At 45.8% G+C, this 18,471-nt stretch overlaps 1 protein-coding gene across 2 annotated transcripts in view; it reads right to left on the bottom strand.

Moving 5' to 3' along the window:
* The window catches only part of grk6 (G protein-coupled receptor kinase 6), an 87,548-nt gene that overhangs the window by 55,054 nt on the left and 14,023 nt on the right, over nucleotides 1-18,471 (bottom strand). For both annotated transcript variants that reach the window (XM_080201804.1, XM_080201805.1), the window contains exon 3: nucleotides 8,880-8,992. In XM_080201804.1, the coding sequence (XP_080057930.1) occupies nucleotides 8,880-8,992 (113 nt within the window). The remainder of the gene's footprint in view (nucleotides 1-8,879; nucleotides 8,993-18,471) is intronic.

Here is an 18,471-nt window from a genome sequence, read left to right as displayed (position 1 = left end):
GGAACTTTCAAGCGGTTATTGGATAGACACATGGAGCACACCAGAATGATAGGGAGGGGATAGCTTGATCTTGGGATTGGACATAGAACATTACAGCACAGTACAGGCCCTGTGTTCAAAGAGATTTAGACAAGTTGAATGAGTAGGCAAACTAATGGCAGATGCAGCACAACACAGCTAAAAGTGAAGTTATACACTTCAGTATGAAAAACAGAAGGAAGAGCATTATTTAAATGGTGATATATTGCAAAGAGTGGATGTACAAAGGTCTCTTTTTTTAATTTGTGAGTGCTGCCGGGAATGCTTGGAATGCTGCCGGGATAGTTTCCTCGAACAGTGTGTGTTGGAGCCGACGAGGGAGCGAGCTATCTTGGATCTGGTGCTATGTAATGAGGCGGGTAGAATTAGGGACCTTGTGGTGAAGGATCCTCTTGGGGAGAGTGATCATTGTATGGTGGAGTTTCTGATGCAGATGGAGGAGGAGAAAGTGGGTTCCCGGACACGCGTCCTTTGTTTGAATAGAGGGGAGTACGGTAGGATGAGAGAAGAATTGGCGAATGTGGACTGGGGGAGTGCGTTGGAGGGAGGGTCTGTTGAGGAGCAGTGGAGGATCTTTAAGGAGATCTTTCTTGGTGCTCAGCAGAAATTTATTCCGATGGTCAAAAAGGACAGTAGGAGGAGAGGTAATAAGCCGTGGATAACGAAGGAGGTGAAGGAAAGTGTTAAATTAAAAGCGGAGGAATTTAGAGTAGCTAAGAGTAGTGGGCGAGAAGAGGATTGGGAGAGGTTTAAATGTCAACAAAGATTGACAAAGAAGTTGATAAAGAAGGGTAGGAGAAACTATGAAGCTGGGCTAGCGCTTAATATAAAAAAGGATAGCAAGAGTTTCTATAAATATATAAAAAGGAAGAGGCTGGCTAGGGTGAACATTGGTCCCTTAAAGGATGAGAGGGGGGACTTAGTGGTAGGGGATGGGGATATGGCTAAGGTATTGAATAACTTTTTTGTTTCTGTCTTCACGGAGGAGGATGTGAATAATTTGCCGGGTGTTAGCGATGGAAAGGTGGTAGGACTGGAGGGTCTTAATGACATTACTGTTACTAGAGAGGCGGTGCTCGACAGACTGGAGGGGCTGATTGTGGACAAGTCCCCAGGACCGGATGGAATGCATCCGAGGGTTCTGAAAGAAATGGTGGAGGTGATAGTGGATGCCTTGGTGGTTATTTTCCAGACGTCGCTGGATTCCGGGGAAGTGCCGGATGATTGGAAAACGGCTAATGTTACGCCGTTGTTTAAGAAGGGTGCCAGGCAAAAGGCGGGGAATTATAGGCTGGTTAGTTTAACGTCTGTAGTAGGTAAAATGTTAGAATCTGTCATTAAGGAGGAAATTGCGAGGCATCTTGAAGGGAATTGCTTGATAGAGCAGACGCAGCATGGTTTCATTAAAGGGAAGTCGTGTCTGACAAATTTACTGGAGTTCTATGAGGATGTATCTAGGGCGGTGGATAGAGGAGAGCCGGTGGATGTGGTCTTTCTAGATTTTCAGAAGGCGTTTGACAAAGTACCTCACAAGAGGTTATTGCAGAAGGTCGAGGGACATGGAGTTGGGGGTAGGGTGTTAGCGTGGATAGAGGATTGGTTGTCAAATAGGAGGCAGAGAGTGGGGGTCAACGGGTGCTATTCGGATTGGCGGATGGTGACTAGTGGAGTGCCCCAGGGGTCGGTGCTGGGGCCTCAGCTTTTTACCATTTATATAGATGATCTGGAGGAGGGAACCGAGTGTAGGGTGTCGAAATTTGCTGATGACACCAAGATTGGGGGAACGGCAAATTGTGCGGAGGGTGTGGAGAGTCTGCAGAAGGATCTAGATAGGCTGGGCGAATGGGCCAGGAAATGGCAAATGGAATTTAATGTTGGCAAGTGTGAGGTGGTCCACTTTGGTAGGAAGAATGGTCGGAAGGACTATTACTTACGGGGCGAAAAACTGCAGCAGGCGGCGGTGCAGAGGGACCTCAGGGTCCTTGTGCATGAGTCGCAAAAACCCAGCTTGCAGGTGCAGCAGGTGGTCAGGAAGGCGAATGGGATGCTGGCCTTCATAGCGAGGGGGATTGAATATAAAAGTAGGGAGGTCTTGCTGCAGCTGTATAGGGCATTGGTGAGGCCGCAGCTGGAGTACTGTGTGCAGTTTTGGGCGCCGCACCTGCGCAAAGATATTTTGGCCTTGGAGGGAGTGCAGAGGAGGTTTACTAGGCTGATACCGGAGTTGAGGGGGTTGAGCTATGAGGAGAGGCTGAATAAACTGGGCTTGTACTCGTTAGAGTTTAGAAGAATGAGGGGAGATCTCATTGAGACGTATAAGATGATGAATGGGATGGATAGGATAGAGGTGGAGAGACTCTTCCCGCTCAAAAAAGACAGTAGGACTAGGGGGCACAGCCTCAAGATAAAAGGCGGGCAGTTTAGAACGGAGTTGAGGAGGAACTTCTTCACTCAAAGGGTGGTGAATCTCTGGAATTCTCTGCCCGTTGAAGTGGTGGAGGCTGCCTCGCTAAATATTTTTAAGACGCGGGTTGATGGGTTTTTGATAAGAGAGGGGATTAAGGGTTATGGGGAGAGGGCGGGAAAGTGGAACTGAGCAGCGACAGATCAGCCATGATCTTATTGAATGGCGGGGCAGGCTCGAAGGGCTGGATGGCCTACTCCTGCTCCTATTTCTTATGTTCTCTGGTTCTCTGAAAGCTAGCGGCTTTTGCTACCAAATAAACTTGTTGGACTTTAACCTGGTGTTGTCAGACTTCTTACTGTGTTGACCTATAATGCTAATAGGGAAGAAATTCCAGGATTTTGACCCTGACACTGTGAATGAACAGTGATATATTTCTAAGTCGGAATGATGAGTGGCTTGGATGAGAACTTGCAAGTGGTGGTGTTCCCATGTACCTGCTGCCCTTGTCCTTCCAGATGGAAGTGGCTGGGGGTTTAGAGGTCTAAAGTATCTTTGGTGAATTGTTGCAGTGCACCTTGTAGATCTTGCTGCTACTGAGCATCTGTAGTGGAGGGTGTGGATATTTGTAGTTGTATTGCCAATCAGGGGGGCCGCTTTGTCCTGGATAGTCTCAAGCTTCTTAAGTGTTGTTGGAGCTACACCCATCCAGGCAAATGAGGAGTATTCCATCACTCTCGACTTGAGCCTTGAAGATGGTGGATAGGCTTTGGGAGCCAGGAGTTGAGTTACTCGCTGCAGAATTCCTAGCCTCTGACCTGCTCTTGTAGCCACTGTGTTTCTGGTCAATGGTAACCCCAAGGATGTTGACAGTGGGGATTCACTGATGGTAACATCGTTGAATGTCAAGGGGCAGTAGTTAGAGTGTCTCTTATTGGTGATGGTCATTGCCTGGCTTTGTGTAGCACAACTGTTCTTTGCCACTTGTCAACCCAAGCCTGGATATTGTCCAGGTCCTGTTGCATTTGAACATGGACTGCTTCAGTATCTGAAGAGTCGCAAATGGTGCTGAACATTGTGTAATCATTGGTGAACATCCCCACTTCTGCCCTTATGACGTAGGGAAGGTCCCTGATGAAGAACTGAAGATCGTTTGGCTTAGGACACTACCCTGGGGGATTCCCACACAGATATCCTGGAGCTGACTGACCCTTAAGCTCACTCCTGCTTCACCAGACTATGCCCTACATCTGGGAGATTTCTCAAGTCACCAGGTGGACAGCACGCAGCCTCGGGCAAGGCGAAGGGAGATGGGGTCTGCCTTCTAATCAACACCTGTCGGTGCTCAGACATGGCAACGCTGGCAAGTTTCTACTCTTGGATCTGGAGTATTTGACTCCAAGTACCCTGAAATGCCACGCCTACCATTTTCCACGGGAGTTCAACTCCGTTATCCTGACAGCAGCTGACATCCCACTCCATGCAGACGTGAAGACTGCGCTTGATGAAATATGTACCACCACAAACAGCCTTGAGATGAAACATCCCAAGGCTTTGTTTATCATGGCCAGTGACTTGAACCAGGCCAATCTCAAGATTCCATCAGCACATCCCGTGTTACACCAGAGGTCCAAATATCCTTGACCACTGCTACACAAACATCAAAACATGCCTACTGCTCTATCTCCTGTCCTAACTTTGGCAAATCAGACCACAAGACTGTGCTCTTCCTTCTGGCTTAGAGTGGAAAGTGCTTAGGGCTGGTGGTCTGGACGGGGAGGAATTTGTAAAATGCATAACGGAAGGTTCTTTGGAACAGTATGTAGACAGCCCAACTAGAAAGGGGGCTATACTGGACCTAGTTCTGGGAAATGAGCCCGGTCAGGTCATCAAAGTTTCAGTAGGGGAACATGTGGCAAATAGTGATCACAACTCTGTAAACTTTAGGATAGCAATGGACAAGGATGAGTGTTGTCCCACAGGTAGGGTGCTAAATTGGGAGAAGGCTAACTATAGCCGGATTAGGCAGGTATTGGTGGCCGCTGATTGGGAGAGGCTGTTTGAGGGTAAGTCCATGTCTGGCATGTGGGAGTCTTTGAAGGAACAGTTGATAAGGCTGCAGGAGCGGCGTGTGCCTGTAAAAAGGAAGGATAGGAAAGGTAGGATTCGAGAGTCGTGGGTAACCAGGGAAATTGAGGATCTGATCAAAAAGAAAGGAGAGGCGTATGTTAGGTCCAGGCAACTGAAAACAGATGGAGCTCTGGAGGAATACAGAGCGAGTAGGAAGGAACTCAAACGGGGAGTTAGAAGGGCAAAAAGAGGTCACAAAATGTTCTTGGCAGACAGGATTAAGGAGAATCCTACGGCATTTTATTTATATGTTAGGAACAAAATAGTTGTCAGGGAAAAAAATCAGACCTCTCAGGGACAAAGGAGGGAATTATGCTTAGAACCCAAGGGAATAGGGGAGATCCTAAATGAATACTTTGCATCAGTATTCACAAAGGAGAGGGACATGTTGACTGGGAGTGTCTCAGAGGGAGGTGTTGACCCGTTAGAGAAAATCTCCATTACAAGGGAACATTAAAACTGACAAATCCCCAGGGCCTGATGGCATCTATCCTAGACTGCTCAGGGAGACAAGAGATGAAATTGCTAGGCCTCTGACGGAAATCTTTGTCTCTCCACTGGACACAGGTGAGGTCCCTGAGGATTGGAGGATAGTGAATGTGGTACTGTTATTTAAGGAGGGTAGCAGGGATAACCCCGGTAATTATAGGCCGGTGAGCTTGATGTCTGTGGGAGGGAAGTTGTTGGAGAGGGTTCTTAGAGATAGGATGTATGTGCATTTAGAACAGAACAATCTCATTAGTGACAGACAGCATGGCTTTGTAAAAGGGAGGTCGTGCCTTACAAACTTGGTGGAGTTTTTTTGAGGAGGTGAGAAAAACGGTTGATGAAGGAAGGGCCGTGGATGTCGTCTGTAGGGATTTGGCGTTTGACAAGTCCCTCATGGCAGGTTGGTGAGAAAGGTTAAGGCTCATGGGATACAAGGAGAGGTGGCTAGATGGGTAGAGAATTGGCTTGGCCACAGGAGATAGAGGGTAGCAGTTGAAGGGTCTTTTTCCGGCTGGAGGTCTGTGACCAGTGGTGTTCCGCAGGGCTCTGTACTGGGACCTCTGCTATTTGTGATATACATAAATGATTTGGAAGAAGGTGTAACTGGTGTTCTCAGCAAGTTTGCGGATGACATGAAGATGGCTGGACTTGCGGATAGCTATGAACATTGTTGGACAATACAGCAGGATATAGATAGGCTGGAAAATTGGGCAGAGAAATGGCAGATGGAATTTAATCCAGATAAATGCGAGGTGATGCATTTTGGAAGGACTAATGTAGGGTGAGCTATACAATAAATGGCAGGGCCATCAAGAGGCCATCAGAGGGACCTAGGTGTGCAAGTCCACAAATCCCTGAAGGTGGCAGCACAGGTGAAGAAGGAGTGAAGAAGGTATATGGCATGCTTGCCTTTATAGGACAGGGTATAGAGTATAAAAGCTGGAGTCTGATGTTGCAGCTGTATAGAATGCTGGTTAGGCCACATTTGGAGTACTGCGTCCAATTCTGGCCGCTGCACTACCAGAAGGACGTGGAGGCTTTAGAGAGAGTGCAGAGAAGGTTTACCAGGATGTCGCCTGGTGTGGAGGGTCTTAGCTATGAGGAGAGATTGGATAGACTGGGGATGTTCTCCCTGGAAAGATGGAGAATGAGGGGAGACCTAATAGAGGTGTACAAAATTATGAAGGGTATAGACAGGGTGAACAGTGGGAAGCTTTTTCCCAGGTCAGAGGTGACGATCACGAGGGTCACAGGCTCGAGGTGAGAGGGGTGAGGTATAACTGTGATATCAGAGGGGTGTTTTTACACAGAGGGTGGTGGGGGTCTGGAATGCGCTGCCAAGTAGGGTGGTGGAGGCAGACACGGTGGGATCGTTTAAGAATTACCTGGATAGTCACATAAGCAGCCTGGGAATGGAGGGATACAAACGAATGGTCTAGTTGGACCAATGCGCGGCTTAGGCTTGGAGGGCCGAAGGGCCTGTTTCCTGTGCTGTACTGTTCTTTGTTTACAAGCAGAAACTGAAATGGGAGAAGTCGTGCAATGTTGGTCTGAGGCAATAGATGATCTGCTATGGGACAGTTTCGAGTCAGTGAATTGGTTAACACTCAAGAACTCAGCGACCAACCTGAGTTTGCCACTACAGTAACAGATTTAATTAGCAAGTGTGTAGGAGACTGTGTAACAAAGAAGCTCATCCAACCCAACCAGAAACACTGGGTGGTCTGGGATATCCACTGCCTGGGAAGTCCAGGCCTGAGGCATCCAAGAGTGACCAAAAATTCAGATACAATCTATGGAGAACCATCAGAGCTGCCAAGTGATAATACCAGATCGAGCTAACATCCCAGGCTAGCCACACAAACACCCACTGATTGTGGCAAGGTTTATATGACATAACAGGTGAAGGTGAGGAAAATCGCTTGCAATAATACATCCCAGCACGACGAGTTCAATGCACTTTATGCTCTGTTTGAGCAGAGGGTCAGAGGGGGGAAGTCATCTGCCCCAACAGCCTTAGTTGAACAGATATCTGAGGTCACCATCGCAGATGTCAGATGGGCTATTTGAAAATTAACCCACAGAAAGTGATTGGCCTGATGGAGTACCTGGACAAGTATTTAGATCCTGTGGGGAATAGCTGGTGGGGGTATTTGCAGACATCTTGAACCACTTCTTACTTCGATCTGAGATTCCTACTTGTTTCAATAAGACAACCATCATCCATGTACCAAAGAAGGGATACCAAAGAAAAACCAGGCAATGTGCTCTACGGCTCAACACCTGGATGCTCTGACATCCATCATTGTGAAGTGCGCCAAAAGGTTAGTCACGGCACCATCAACTCCAGTTTTCCCGATTGCCTGGACCCACTACAGTTCGCCTATCACCACAGCAGACATCATCTCCCTGGCTCTACACTCAACCCTAGACAGTCAGGACAAGGACACTTATGTCAGACTCTTATTTATTGAGTAGAGTTCAGCCTTCAACACCCTTATTCCAACAAAACTCATTTCCAAGTTCTGTGGCCTAGGGCTCTGCTCCTCCCTCTCCGCCTAGATCCATGTCTTCCTAACCCATAGACCGCAATCAGTAAGAATAGATAACATCTCCTCCACGATTGTCCTCAACACTGGTGCCCTCCAAGGCTGTGTCCTCAGCCCTTTACTATACTGCTCACGCATTTATGACTGCGCGGCCAAATTCTGCTCCATTCTATTTTCAAGTTTGCTGATGACACCACAGTAGTGGGTCAGATCTTAAACAGCGATGAGACAAGAGTATGGGAAAGAGATAGAGAATTTGGTGAAAGGTGCAATGACAATAATTTCTCCCTCAATGTCAACAAAACGAAGGAGGTGGTCATTGACTTCAAGAAGCACAGTGGAGGACATGCCCCAACACATCAGTGTTGAAGTGGAGATGGTCGACAGCTTCAGGTTTCTGGGTGTCCAAATCACCAACAACCTCCTCGCCGACACTGTAGTTAAGAAAGCCCACCAACATCTCTAATCTCTCAGAAGGCTAAGAAAATGCAGCATATTCACTGCAACTCATCAATTTTTAAAGATGCACCATAGAAAGCATCCTTTCTGGTTCTATTGCAGTTTGGTATGGCTTCTGCCCTGACCTAGACCACAAGAAACTACAAAGGGGTGTGAACATAGCCCAATCTATCACGCAAACCAGTCTCCTATCCACTGATGCAGTCTACAATTCCCGCTGCCTGGGCAAAACAGCCAGCATAATTAAGGACCCCACACAACTTGGACGTACTCTCTTCCATCTTCTTTCACTGGGAAAAAGATATAAAAGTCTGAGTCTAAGATCACTTACCAATCGACTCAAGAACAGCTTCTTCACAGCAGCCAACGCACTTTTGAATAGTCCTATCATATATTAAGCTGATCTTTCTCTACACTCTACCCGTAACTGCCTCACAATATTCTGCACCTTCCCCTTTCCTTGTCCCCTACGTACTTGATGGACGGTATATTTTGTCTGTATAGGACAATAAACAATACTTTTCACTGTATGCTAATACATGCAAAAATAATAATAAATCAAATCAAATACAGAACTAATAGACACTTGTTCCACTGCACAGACACACACACAAAGCTAATAGACACTGGTTCCACTATGCTAATAGACATTTGCTCTAACATGCAGGCACACACACAGTGCTCATAAATACTGGCTCCAGTGCGCAGACACATATAAAGCACTAATAGATGCTGGCTCCAGTGAGCAGACACATGTACAGAGCTAATAGACACTGGCTCCAGTGCGCAGACACATATACAGAACTTACCACTGCATCCAGAAACATCACACAGCGGGACAATTCCGGTCGAGTCTCACAGAATTGGCGAAACAGCAGCCGTCCAATGGGCTGTTCATCACACAGGCTTCTATAGTCCTTATCTGCAAGGAAAATGAAGTAAAATTCAGGATTATTCTAATTCAGAGAATTAAATCTTACAAATGAATGGTTGGCTAATCAGTTAGTAGCAGATTAATCATTTCTAGTACAAGGTTCGTTATGGGTATGTGTATCAGAAAAGAAATACCCCATTTACCTAACTACAGGATCTGTACATGAGGAACCCATATCCATGGCTCATCACTCACCCTGAATACAGCACACCATAAACCTGTTTTTTTTTTATTAGTGGGATATGGGCATTCCTCTCTGATGAGCAATCATTGCTCATCCACAGTTGCCCTTGACAAGGTGGTGGTGATCTGCTTTCTTGAACTGCTGCAGTCCATGTGGTCTATCAGGTGGGTACACCCAAAGTGCTGTTAGGGAAGGAGTTCCAGTATCATAGAATCATAGAAACCCTACAGTGCAGAAAGAGGCCCTTCGGCCCATCGTGTCTGCACCGACCACAATCCCACCCAGGCCCTACCCCATATCCCGACATATTTTACCCACTAATCCCTCTAACCTAATCATCTCAGGATACTAAGGGGCAATTTTAGCATGGCCAATAAACCTACCCTGCACATTTTTGGACTGTGGGAGGAAACTGAAGTACCTGGAGGAAACCCACACAGACATGAGGAGAATGTGCAAACTCCACACAGACAGTGACTTGAGCCGGGAATCGAACCCAGGTCCCTGGAGCTGTGAAGCAGTAGTGCTAACCACTGTGCTACTGTGCCATATCTTGACACGGTGACACTGCAGGAAAGGTGATATATTTCCAAGACAACTGGAATTCTTTGAGGATGTAACTAATAGAGTTGACTTAGGAGAACCGGTGGATATGGTTTATTTAGATTGTCAGAAAGCTTTCAGCACGATCTCACATAACAGACTACTATGTAAAGTTAAAGTGCATGGCATTGTAGGTAATGTAGCCTCTGGCTCTGATCTTCAGGTCGTCGTTGGTCTCTGGTATAGTACCGGAAGATTGGAGGATAGCGAATGTTGTCCCATTGTTTAAGAAGGGGAACAGAGACTTCCCCGGGAATTATAGACCGGTGAGTCTTACTTCTGTTGTGGGCAAGGTTTTAGAAAAAATTATTAGGGATAGGATTTATAGTTATTTAGAGAGTAATGAATTGATTGGAGATAGTCAGCATGGTTTTGTAGCGGGTAGGTCGTGCCTTACTAACCTTATTGAGTTTTTTGAGAAAGTGACCAAAGAGGTGGATGGGGGTAAGGCAGTTGACGTGGTATATATAGATTTTAGTAAGGCGTTTGATAAGGTTCACCATGGTAGGCTTCTGCAGAAAATGCAGATGTATGGGATTGAGGGTAGTCTAGGAAATTGGATCAGGAATTGGCTAGCAGGTAGGAGACAGAGGGTGGTGGTTGATGGTAAATATTCGTCATGGAGTTCGGTTACGAGTGGTGTGCCTCAGGGATCTGTTTTGGGGCCACTGCTGTTTGTAATTTTTATTAATGATCTGGATGAGGGTATAGCTGGGTGGATTAGTAAATTTGCTGATGACACCAAAGTCGGAGGTGTGGTAGATTGTGAGGAAGGGTGTCATAGTTTGCAGGGAGACTTAGGTTGCAGAGCTGGGCCGAGAGGTGGCGGATGGAGTTTAATGCGGAGAAGTGTGAGGTGATTCACTTTGGTAGGAATAACAGATGTGTTGAGTATAGGGCTAACGGGAGGACTTTGAATAGTGTGGATGAACAGAGGAATCTAGGTGTATGTGTACACAGATCCCTGAAAGTTGGGAATCAAGTAGATAAGGTTGTTAAGAAGGCATATGGTGTCTTGGCGTTTATCGGTAGGGGGACTGAATTTAGGAGTCGCAGCGTTATGTTGCAACTGTACACAACTCTGGTGCGGCCGCACTTGGAGTACTGTGTGCAGTTCTGGTCCCCACATTACAGGAAGGATGTGGAGGCTTTGGAGAGGGTGCAGAGGAGGTTTACCAGGATGTTGCCTGGTATGGAGGGGAGGTCCTATGAGGAGAGACTGAGGGATTTGGGGTTGTTTTCGCTAGAAAGAAGGCGGCTAAGAGGGGATCTTATTGAAACATATCAGATGATTAGAGGTTTAGATAGGGTGGACAGTGATAGCCTTTTTCCTCGGATGGAGAAAGCTAGCACGAGGGGGCATGGCTTTAAATTAAGGGGGGGTAGTTATAGGACGGATGTCAGGGGTAGGTTCTTTACCCAGAAGGTGGTGAGGGATTGGAATGCCCTGCCTGCTGCAGTTGTAAATGCGTCTAGTTTGGGGGCGTTTAAGAGATCTGTGGATAGGTTTATGGACGAAAAGGGATTGGTTTAGATTAGTGGGTCATTGCTTTTTTTTAAACTGGTCGGTGCAACATCATGGGCCGAAGGGCCTGTTCTGCGCTGTAATGTTCTATGTTCTATGTCCTGAGATGGACAGAAAGCTAGTTAGCAGATAGGAAGCAAAGAATTGACATAAATGGGTCTTTTTCTGACTGTAGTGAGAAGTCTCACAACACCAGGTTAAAGTCCAACCAGTTTATTTGATAGTAAATCCACAAGCTTTCGGAAACGCCGTTCCTTCGTAACCTGACAGTTGTGTCAGTGGGACTCGACCTGTATCCGTTCTGAGCTCGCTTGTATATAGTTTTAACTTTCCTTCAATACAACACTATTTCATTCAAGGCTTCTTCATTGCGTTACCTCACATTACAATATGGTAGATGTACTGTACTGTACTTAAGATTTGATAAGATGCCAGATCAAATGTTATTACGGAAAATAAAAGCTCATAGTGTAAGCGGTATCCATGTTGGCATGGATAGAATATTGACTAGCTACTAGAAAGCAGATAGGAAGCAAAGAATTGACATAAATGGATCTTTTTCTGACTGTAGTAAGAAGTCTCACAACACCAGGAGTCAGCATAAATGGGAAATTTTCTGCTTGGCAAGATGCAATGACTGGTGTGCTACAGGGATCAGCATTGGTTTTTACAATTTATATAAATGACTTGGATGAAGGAACAGGAGGTATGGTGGCTAAGTTTACTGATAACATTAAATAAGTAATATAATATGACACAAAGAGGCCATAAGGTGGCTGAAAAGGGATACATTAGCAAATGGGCAAAGCTTGATATAATGTGGGAAAGTGTGAAACTTTCTATTTTGGCAGGAAGAATAAAAAATAAGCTTATTTAAATGGTTAGAAATTACAGAACTCTGAAATGCAGAGGGATCTGGGTGTCATAGTGCATGAACCACAAAACGTTGGTGCACAGGTATAGCAAGTAATTAGGAAAGCAATAGAACCTCATTTTTGTGAGGGGAATTGAATAAAAAAGTAGGAGGTTATGCAGGAGATTGCTGAGACCACATCTGGTGCATTCTGTACAGTATTGGATGTAAATGTGTTAGAAGCAGTTCAGAGAAGAGTTACTAGGCTAATACCAGGAGTGGGTAAATTGTCTTATGAGGAAAGGTTGGACAGGTTAGGCTTGTACTTGCTGGAGTTTAGAAGAATAAAAGACAAGTTGATTGAAATATACAAGATCCTGAGGATATTGACAGGGTGGATGTAGAGACGATTTTCCTCTTGTTGGAGAATCTAGAACTTGGGGTCGCTGTTTAAAAATAAGAGGTTGTTCAATGTGTCATGAAGGCCGCCTTGGAGAACGCTTACCGAAGATCAGAGTGGTGGATGGTGTTCTCACGTGAGATGATGGCATCCATGTCGATGATCCGGCACGTCTTAGAGGTTGCTGTGGCAGGGTTGTGTGGTGTCATGGTTATTGTTCCCCTAAAGGCTAGGTACCCAGCCTTCGGGAGAACAATGACCATGACACCATCACCTCATGTGAGAACACCATCCACCAGGTACATGGTACATACTCTTGCAACTTGGCCAACACTGTCTACCTGATACGCTGCAGGAAAGGATGTCCCGAGTCTTGGTACATTGGGGAGACCACGCAGACGTTACGACATAAGAACATAAGAAATAGGAGCAGGAGTAGGCCATCTAGCCCTTCGAACCTGCCCCGCCATTCAATAAGATCATGGCTGATCTGTCGTGGCTCAGTTCCACATTCCTGCCCTCTCCCCATAACCCTTAATCCCCTCTCTTATCAAAAACCCATCAACCCGCGTCTTAAAAATATTTAGCGAGGTAGCCTCCACCACTTCAACGGGCAGAGAATTCCAGAGATTCACCACCCTTTGAGTGAAGAAGTTCCTCCTTAACTCCGTTCTAAACCGCCCCCCCTTTATCTTGAGGCTGTGCCCCCTAGTCCTACTATCCTTTCTGAGCGGGAAGAGTCTCTCCATCTCTATTCTATCCATCCCATTCATCATCTTATACGTCTCAATGAGATCTCCCCTCATTCTTCTAAACTCTAACGAGTACAAGCCTAGTTTATTTAGCCTCTCCTCATAGCTCAACCCCCTCAACTCCGGCATCAGCCTAGTAAATCTCCTCTGCACTCCCTCCAAGGCCAAAATATCCTTGCGTAAGTACGGCGCCCAAAACTGCACACAGTACTCCAGCTGCAGCCTCACCAATGCCCTATACAGCTGCAGCAAGACCTCCCTACGTTTATATTCAATCCCCCTCGCTATGAAGGCCAGCATCCCATTCGCCTTCCTGATCACCCAATGGGTGAATGAACACTGCTCGACAATCACCAGGCAAGACTGCTCTCTTCCTGTTGGGGAACACTTCAGCGGCCATGGGCATTCAGCCTCTGATCTTCGGGTAAGCATTCTCCAGGCGGCCTTCACGACACACGACAACGCAGAGTCGCTGAGCAGAAACGGATAGCCAAGTTCCACACACGTGAGAATGGCCTCAACTGGGATCTTGGGTTCATGTCACACTATCTGTAACCCCTACAACTTGCCTGGACTTGCAAAATCTCACTAGCTTTCCTGTCTGGAGACAATACACATCTCTAACCTCTCCTCTCACATTGTCTGTACCTTTAAGAATTGACTAGCTGTAAACGGTGATGAGAACTTTTTTCTTTCAGGGGATCATGAGTCCCTGGAACTCTATTCCTCAAAAGACAGTAGAAGCAGACTCTTTCAGAGGCTAAGTTAGATAGATTCTTGATTAACAAGGGGATAAAAGGTTATGGGGAATGTAGAGTTGAGGTTACAATCAGATCAATCATAATTTTGTTGGACGATAGAGCAGGCTTGAAGGGTTGAGTAGATTACTCCTGCCGCTAATTCTACGTTCACATGCCAATGTTGTATTAATGAGTCATAAGACACAAAACATAAAACCATCAGACATAGGGACAGAAGTAGGCTATTTAGCCTATCAAATCTGCTCTGTCATTCAATAAGATTATGACTGATCTGATGTGATAATCCTCAACTCCACTTTCCCACCATATTCCCGTAGCCCTCGATTCCCTTACTGATTAAAAATATGTCCATCTCAGCCTTGAATTCAATACTTAACCATCCAAACTCCACAGGTAAGGAAATTCACAGATTCAGTATCTGGGAAAAGAAATTCCCCCTCATCTCTTTTGTAAATCCTCTGAGATGATGCCCTCTGGTCCTAGACTCTTCCCAAAGGGGCAACAACTTCTCAGCATCAATCCTGTCAACCACCCCTCCCCCACCCCACCGAGAAACCTCAATAAAGATCACCTTCTTCTAAATTCCAATGAGTTCAGGCCCAACCTACTCAACCTCTCCTCATAAGAAAATCCCTCCATACCTGGGGTCAACCCTTCTCTGGACTGCCTCCAATGACAATGTATCTTCCCTTAGATAACATAGAACATAGAACATAGAACAGTACAGCACAATACAGGCCCTTCGAGCCTCAATTTTGTGCCAAGTTATGTCCAAACCCATGATCAAGCTATCCCCAATCCCTATCATTCTGGTGTGCTCCATGTGTCCATCCAATAACCACTTGAAAGTTCCTGAAGTGTCCGACTCCACTATCACAGCAGGCAGTCCATTCCACGCCCCAACCGCTCTGAGTGAAGAACCTACCTCGGACATCCCTCCTATATCTCCCGCCATGAACGTTATAGTTACACCCCCTAGTAGCAGCTACATCCACCCAAGGAAATAGTCTCTGAATGTCCACTCTATCTATCCCCGTCATCATCTTATAAACCTCTATTAAGTCGCCTCTCATCCTCCTCTGCTCTAAAGAGAAAAGCCCCAGTTCCCTCAACCTTTCCTGATAAGACCTACCCTCCAAACCAGGCAGCATCCTGGTAAATCTCCTCTGCACTCTCTCCAATGCTTCCACATCCTTCTCATAGTGAGGTGACCAGAACTGCCAATTCCTAATTGCCCTTGAGAAGGTGATGGTGAGCTGCTTTCATGAACCGCAGCATGAACTGAAGTCAGAGTGGTGAGCGACTTGAAGATAGTGATGTCCCCATGCATCAGCTGCTCCCGCCCTTCCAGCCAGAAGAGGCTGCGGTCTGGAAGGTGCTGCCGAAGGAGACCTGCTGAGTCCCTGCAGATAGCACACAGTGCCAATGAGTGTCAGTGGTAGAAGAAGGGACCAAACTATTCACAGTATTCCAGGTGTGATCTACCTAGTGTCTTGCATAGTTTTAGCAAGATTTCTCTATTTTTATACTTAATTCCATTTGAAATAAGAGACAATATTCCATTTGCCTTCCCAGTTACCTGCTGAACTGGAATGCTAGTTTTTATGATTTATGCATAAGGTCCCCATATTTCTCTGTACTGCAGCTTTCTGCAATATTTCTCCATTACATAATATTCAGCTCCTTTATCCTTCCTACCAAAGCACATCACTTCACATTTTTCTGGATGGTAGCCGGTGACTAGTGGTGTGCCTTAGGGATCAGTGCTAAGACCACAACTTTTCACAATATACATTAACGATTTGGAGGAAGGAACTGAAGGCGCTGTTGCTAAGTTTGCAGATGATACAAAGGTATGTTGAGGGACAGGTAGCATTGAGGAAGCAGAAGGACTTGGAACGATTACGAGGGTGGGCAAAGAAGTGGCAGATGGAATACAATACAACACAAGTGTGAGGTTATGCACTTTGGAAAGAGGAATGGAGGCATAGACTATTTTCTAAAAGGGAAGATGTTTAGGAAAGCAGAAACACAAAGGGACTTGGGAGTCATTTTTCAAGATTGTCTTAAGGTTAATGTGCAGTTGGCAGTTAGGAAGGCAAATACAATGGCAGCATTCATGTCAAGAGGGCTAGAATACAAGAGCGGGGATGTACTTCTGAGGCTGCATAAGGCTCTGGTCAGGCCCCATTTGCAGTATTGTGAGCTCCATATCTAAAGAAGGACATGCTGGCCTTAGAAAGAGTCCAGGGGAGGTTCACAAGAATGATCCCTGGAATGAAGAGGAACAGTTGAGGACTTTGGGAATGTACTCACAGGAGTTTAGAAGGATGAGGGGGAGATCTTATTGAAACTTACAGAATACCGTGAGGCCTGGATAGAGTGGATGTGGAGAGAATGTTTTCACCAGTAGGAAAAACTAGAGCCAGAAGGTACATCAGCCTAAAGGGGCAATCCTTTAAAACAGAGATGAGGAGGAATTCCTTCAGCCAGAGAGTGGCAAATCTGTGGAACTCTTTGCCCAAGAAGGCTGTGGAGGCCAGGTCATTGAATGTCTTCAAGAAAGAGATAGATAGGCTCTTGATTAATAAGGGGATCAGGGATTATGGAGAAAAGGCAGGAGGATGGGGTTGAGAAAAATATCAGCCATGATTGAATGGCGGAGCAGAATCGATGGGCTGAGTGGCCTAGTTCTGCTCCTATGTCTTATAGTTTTATGTTTTTCTACATTATTTTCCATCTGCCAAGTTTTTGCTCATTCACTCAATCTGTCTATATTCCTCTGTAAACTCTGTCATCCTCGCCGCTTGGCTTCCCACTTTTTTTTTGGTCATCCGCAAACTTGGCAAGAGTAAGTACACTCACTTTCCTCATCCAAAACATTAATGTATATTGCAAATAATTGTGGGTTTAGCACTGATCCCCATGGTACCCACCTGACGAAGTAGCAGCGCTCTGAAAGCTAGTGGCGTTTGCTACCAAATAAACCCGTTGGACTTTAACCTGGTGTTGTGAGACTTCTTACTGTGTTTACTCCATAAGTTACAGGCTGCCATCCTGAAGGTGACCCTCTTAATCTCAACTCTCTGCCTTCTATCAGTTAGCCAGTCCTCTCTATCAGAGCATAGGAAATAGGAGTAAGACATTTGACTCTTCAGGCCTGCTATGCCATTCATTTACACCGCCCCCTGACACGCACACATAGTCCCATCCCTGACGTACGCACATGCGCACACACACATCCCTGTCACATGTTGCCCACTGCCTGTGTACTCTGACTGCCTAATGGTTATTGGTCGTTCTGGTTTCCTGAGCAGCATGCAGTTTATTCTGACTCTTGCTGCAGCTTGCTGTGGTTTACAGAGTCACATCCTGTACGGAAGTAAGGTGCAGATTTCATCATGAACAGCTAGTAACAGTTACAAAATATAGGAAAGCTGACCCCCAGCTGGGGATCTCCTTCAGAGTTCAATTCTTAAAGAGTTGGTGAAAGTAATGGACAGGAAAATGTCTAATGATGCTAATTATGATAAAACGGCTAAAAATACTGTACATCAGTGGTTCCCAATCTGTCACAGCGTACTATAAAAATATTGAGGCACACCTCCAATATCCTCCAACTGAGCTGTCCTTGAGCAAAAGCCTTTTATCTCTAAAACCTCATAAAGAAGGTTAAGACACAATTGAATGCAATTTTCATAAATATAAGTTTTTAATGGAAGTATTGTCGCCATTTGTATGTGAAATTCATAATTTTTATTCAAAATGTACATAATTTAAAAGTGCTTGCCATTTGCCATTAAAGATTTTAATTCAGTAAGGTGTTCGATAAGGTCCCCCATGCAAGACTTCTTGAGAAGGTGAGAGGGCATGGGATCCAAGGGCCTTTGGCCTTGTGGATTCAGAACTGGCTTGCCTGCAGAAGGCAGAGAGTGGTTGTGGATGGGTCTTTTTCTGCATGGAGGTCAGTCACCAGTGGAGCACCCCAGGGATCTGTTCTGGGACCCTTGCTGTTTATAATTTTCATAAATGACCTGGATGAGGAAGTGGAGGGATAGGTTGGTAAGTTTGCCAACGACATGAAGGTTGGTGGTGTTGTGGATAGTTTGGAGGGAAGTCAGAAGTTGCAGCAAGACATAAATAGGATGCAAAACTGGGCGGAGAAGTGGCAGATGGACTTCAACCCGGATAAATGTGTAGTGGTCCATTTTGGCAGGATCAAATGATATTATATAGGAGTGTAATATCAAGGGTAAGACTCTTAGCAGTATAGAGGATCAGAAGGACCTTGGGGTCCGGGTCCATAGAACTCTTAAATCGGCCTCGCAGGTAGAGGATGTGGTTAAGAAGGCGTATGGTGTACTGGCCTTCACTAATCGAGGGATTGCG

This window comes from Carcharhinus amblyrhynchos, chromosome 13, assembly GCF_965287045.1.
Source record: "Carcharhinus amblyrhynchos chromosome 13, sCarAmb.v2.hapA, whole genome shotgun sequence".
Lineage (NCBI taxonomy): Eukaryota > Metazoa > Chordata > Chondrichthyes > Carcharhiniformes > Carcharhinidae > Carcharhinus > Carcharhinus amblyrhynchos.
This window is presented reverse-complemented; position numbering and strand designations above follow the sequence as displayed.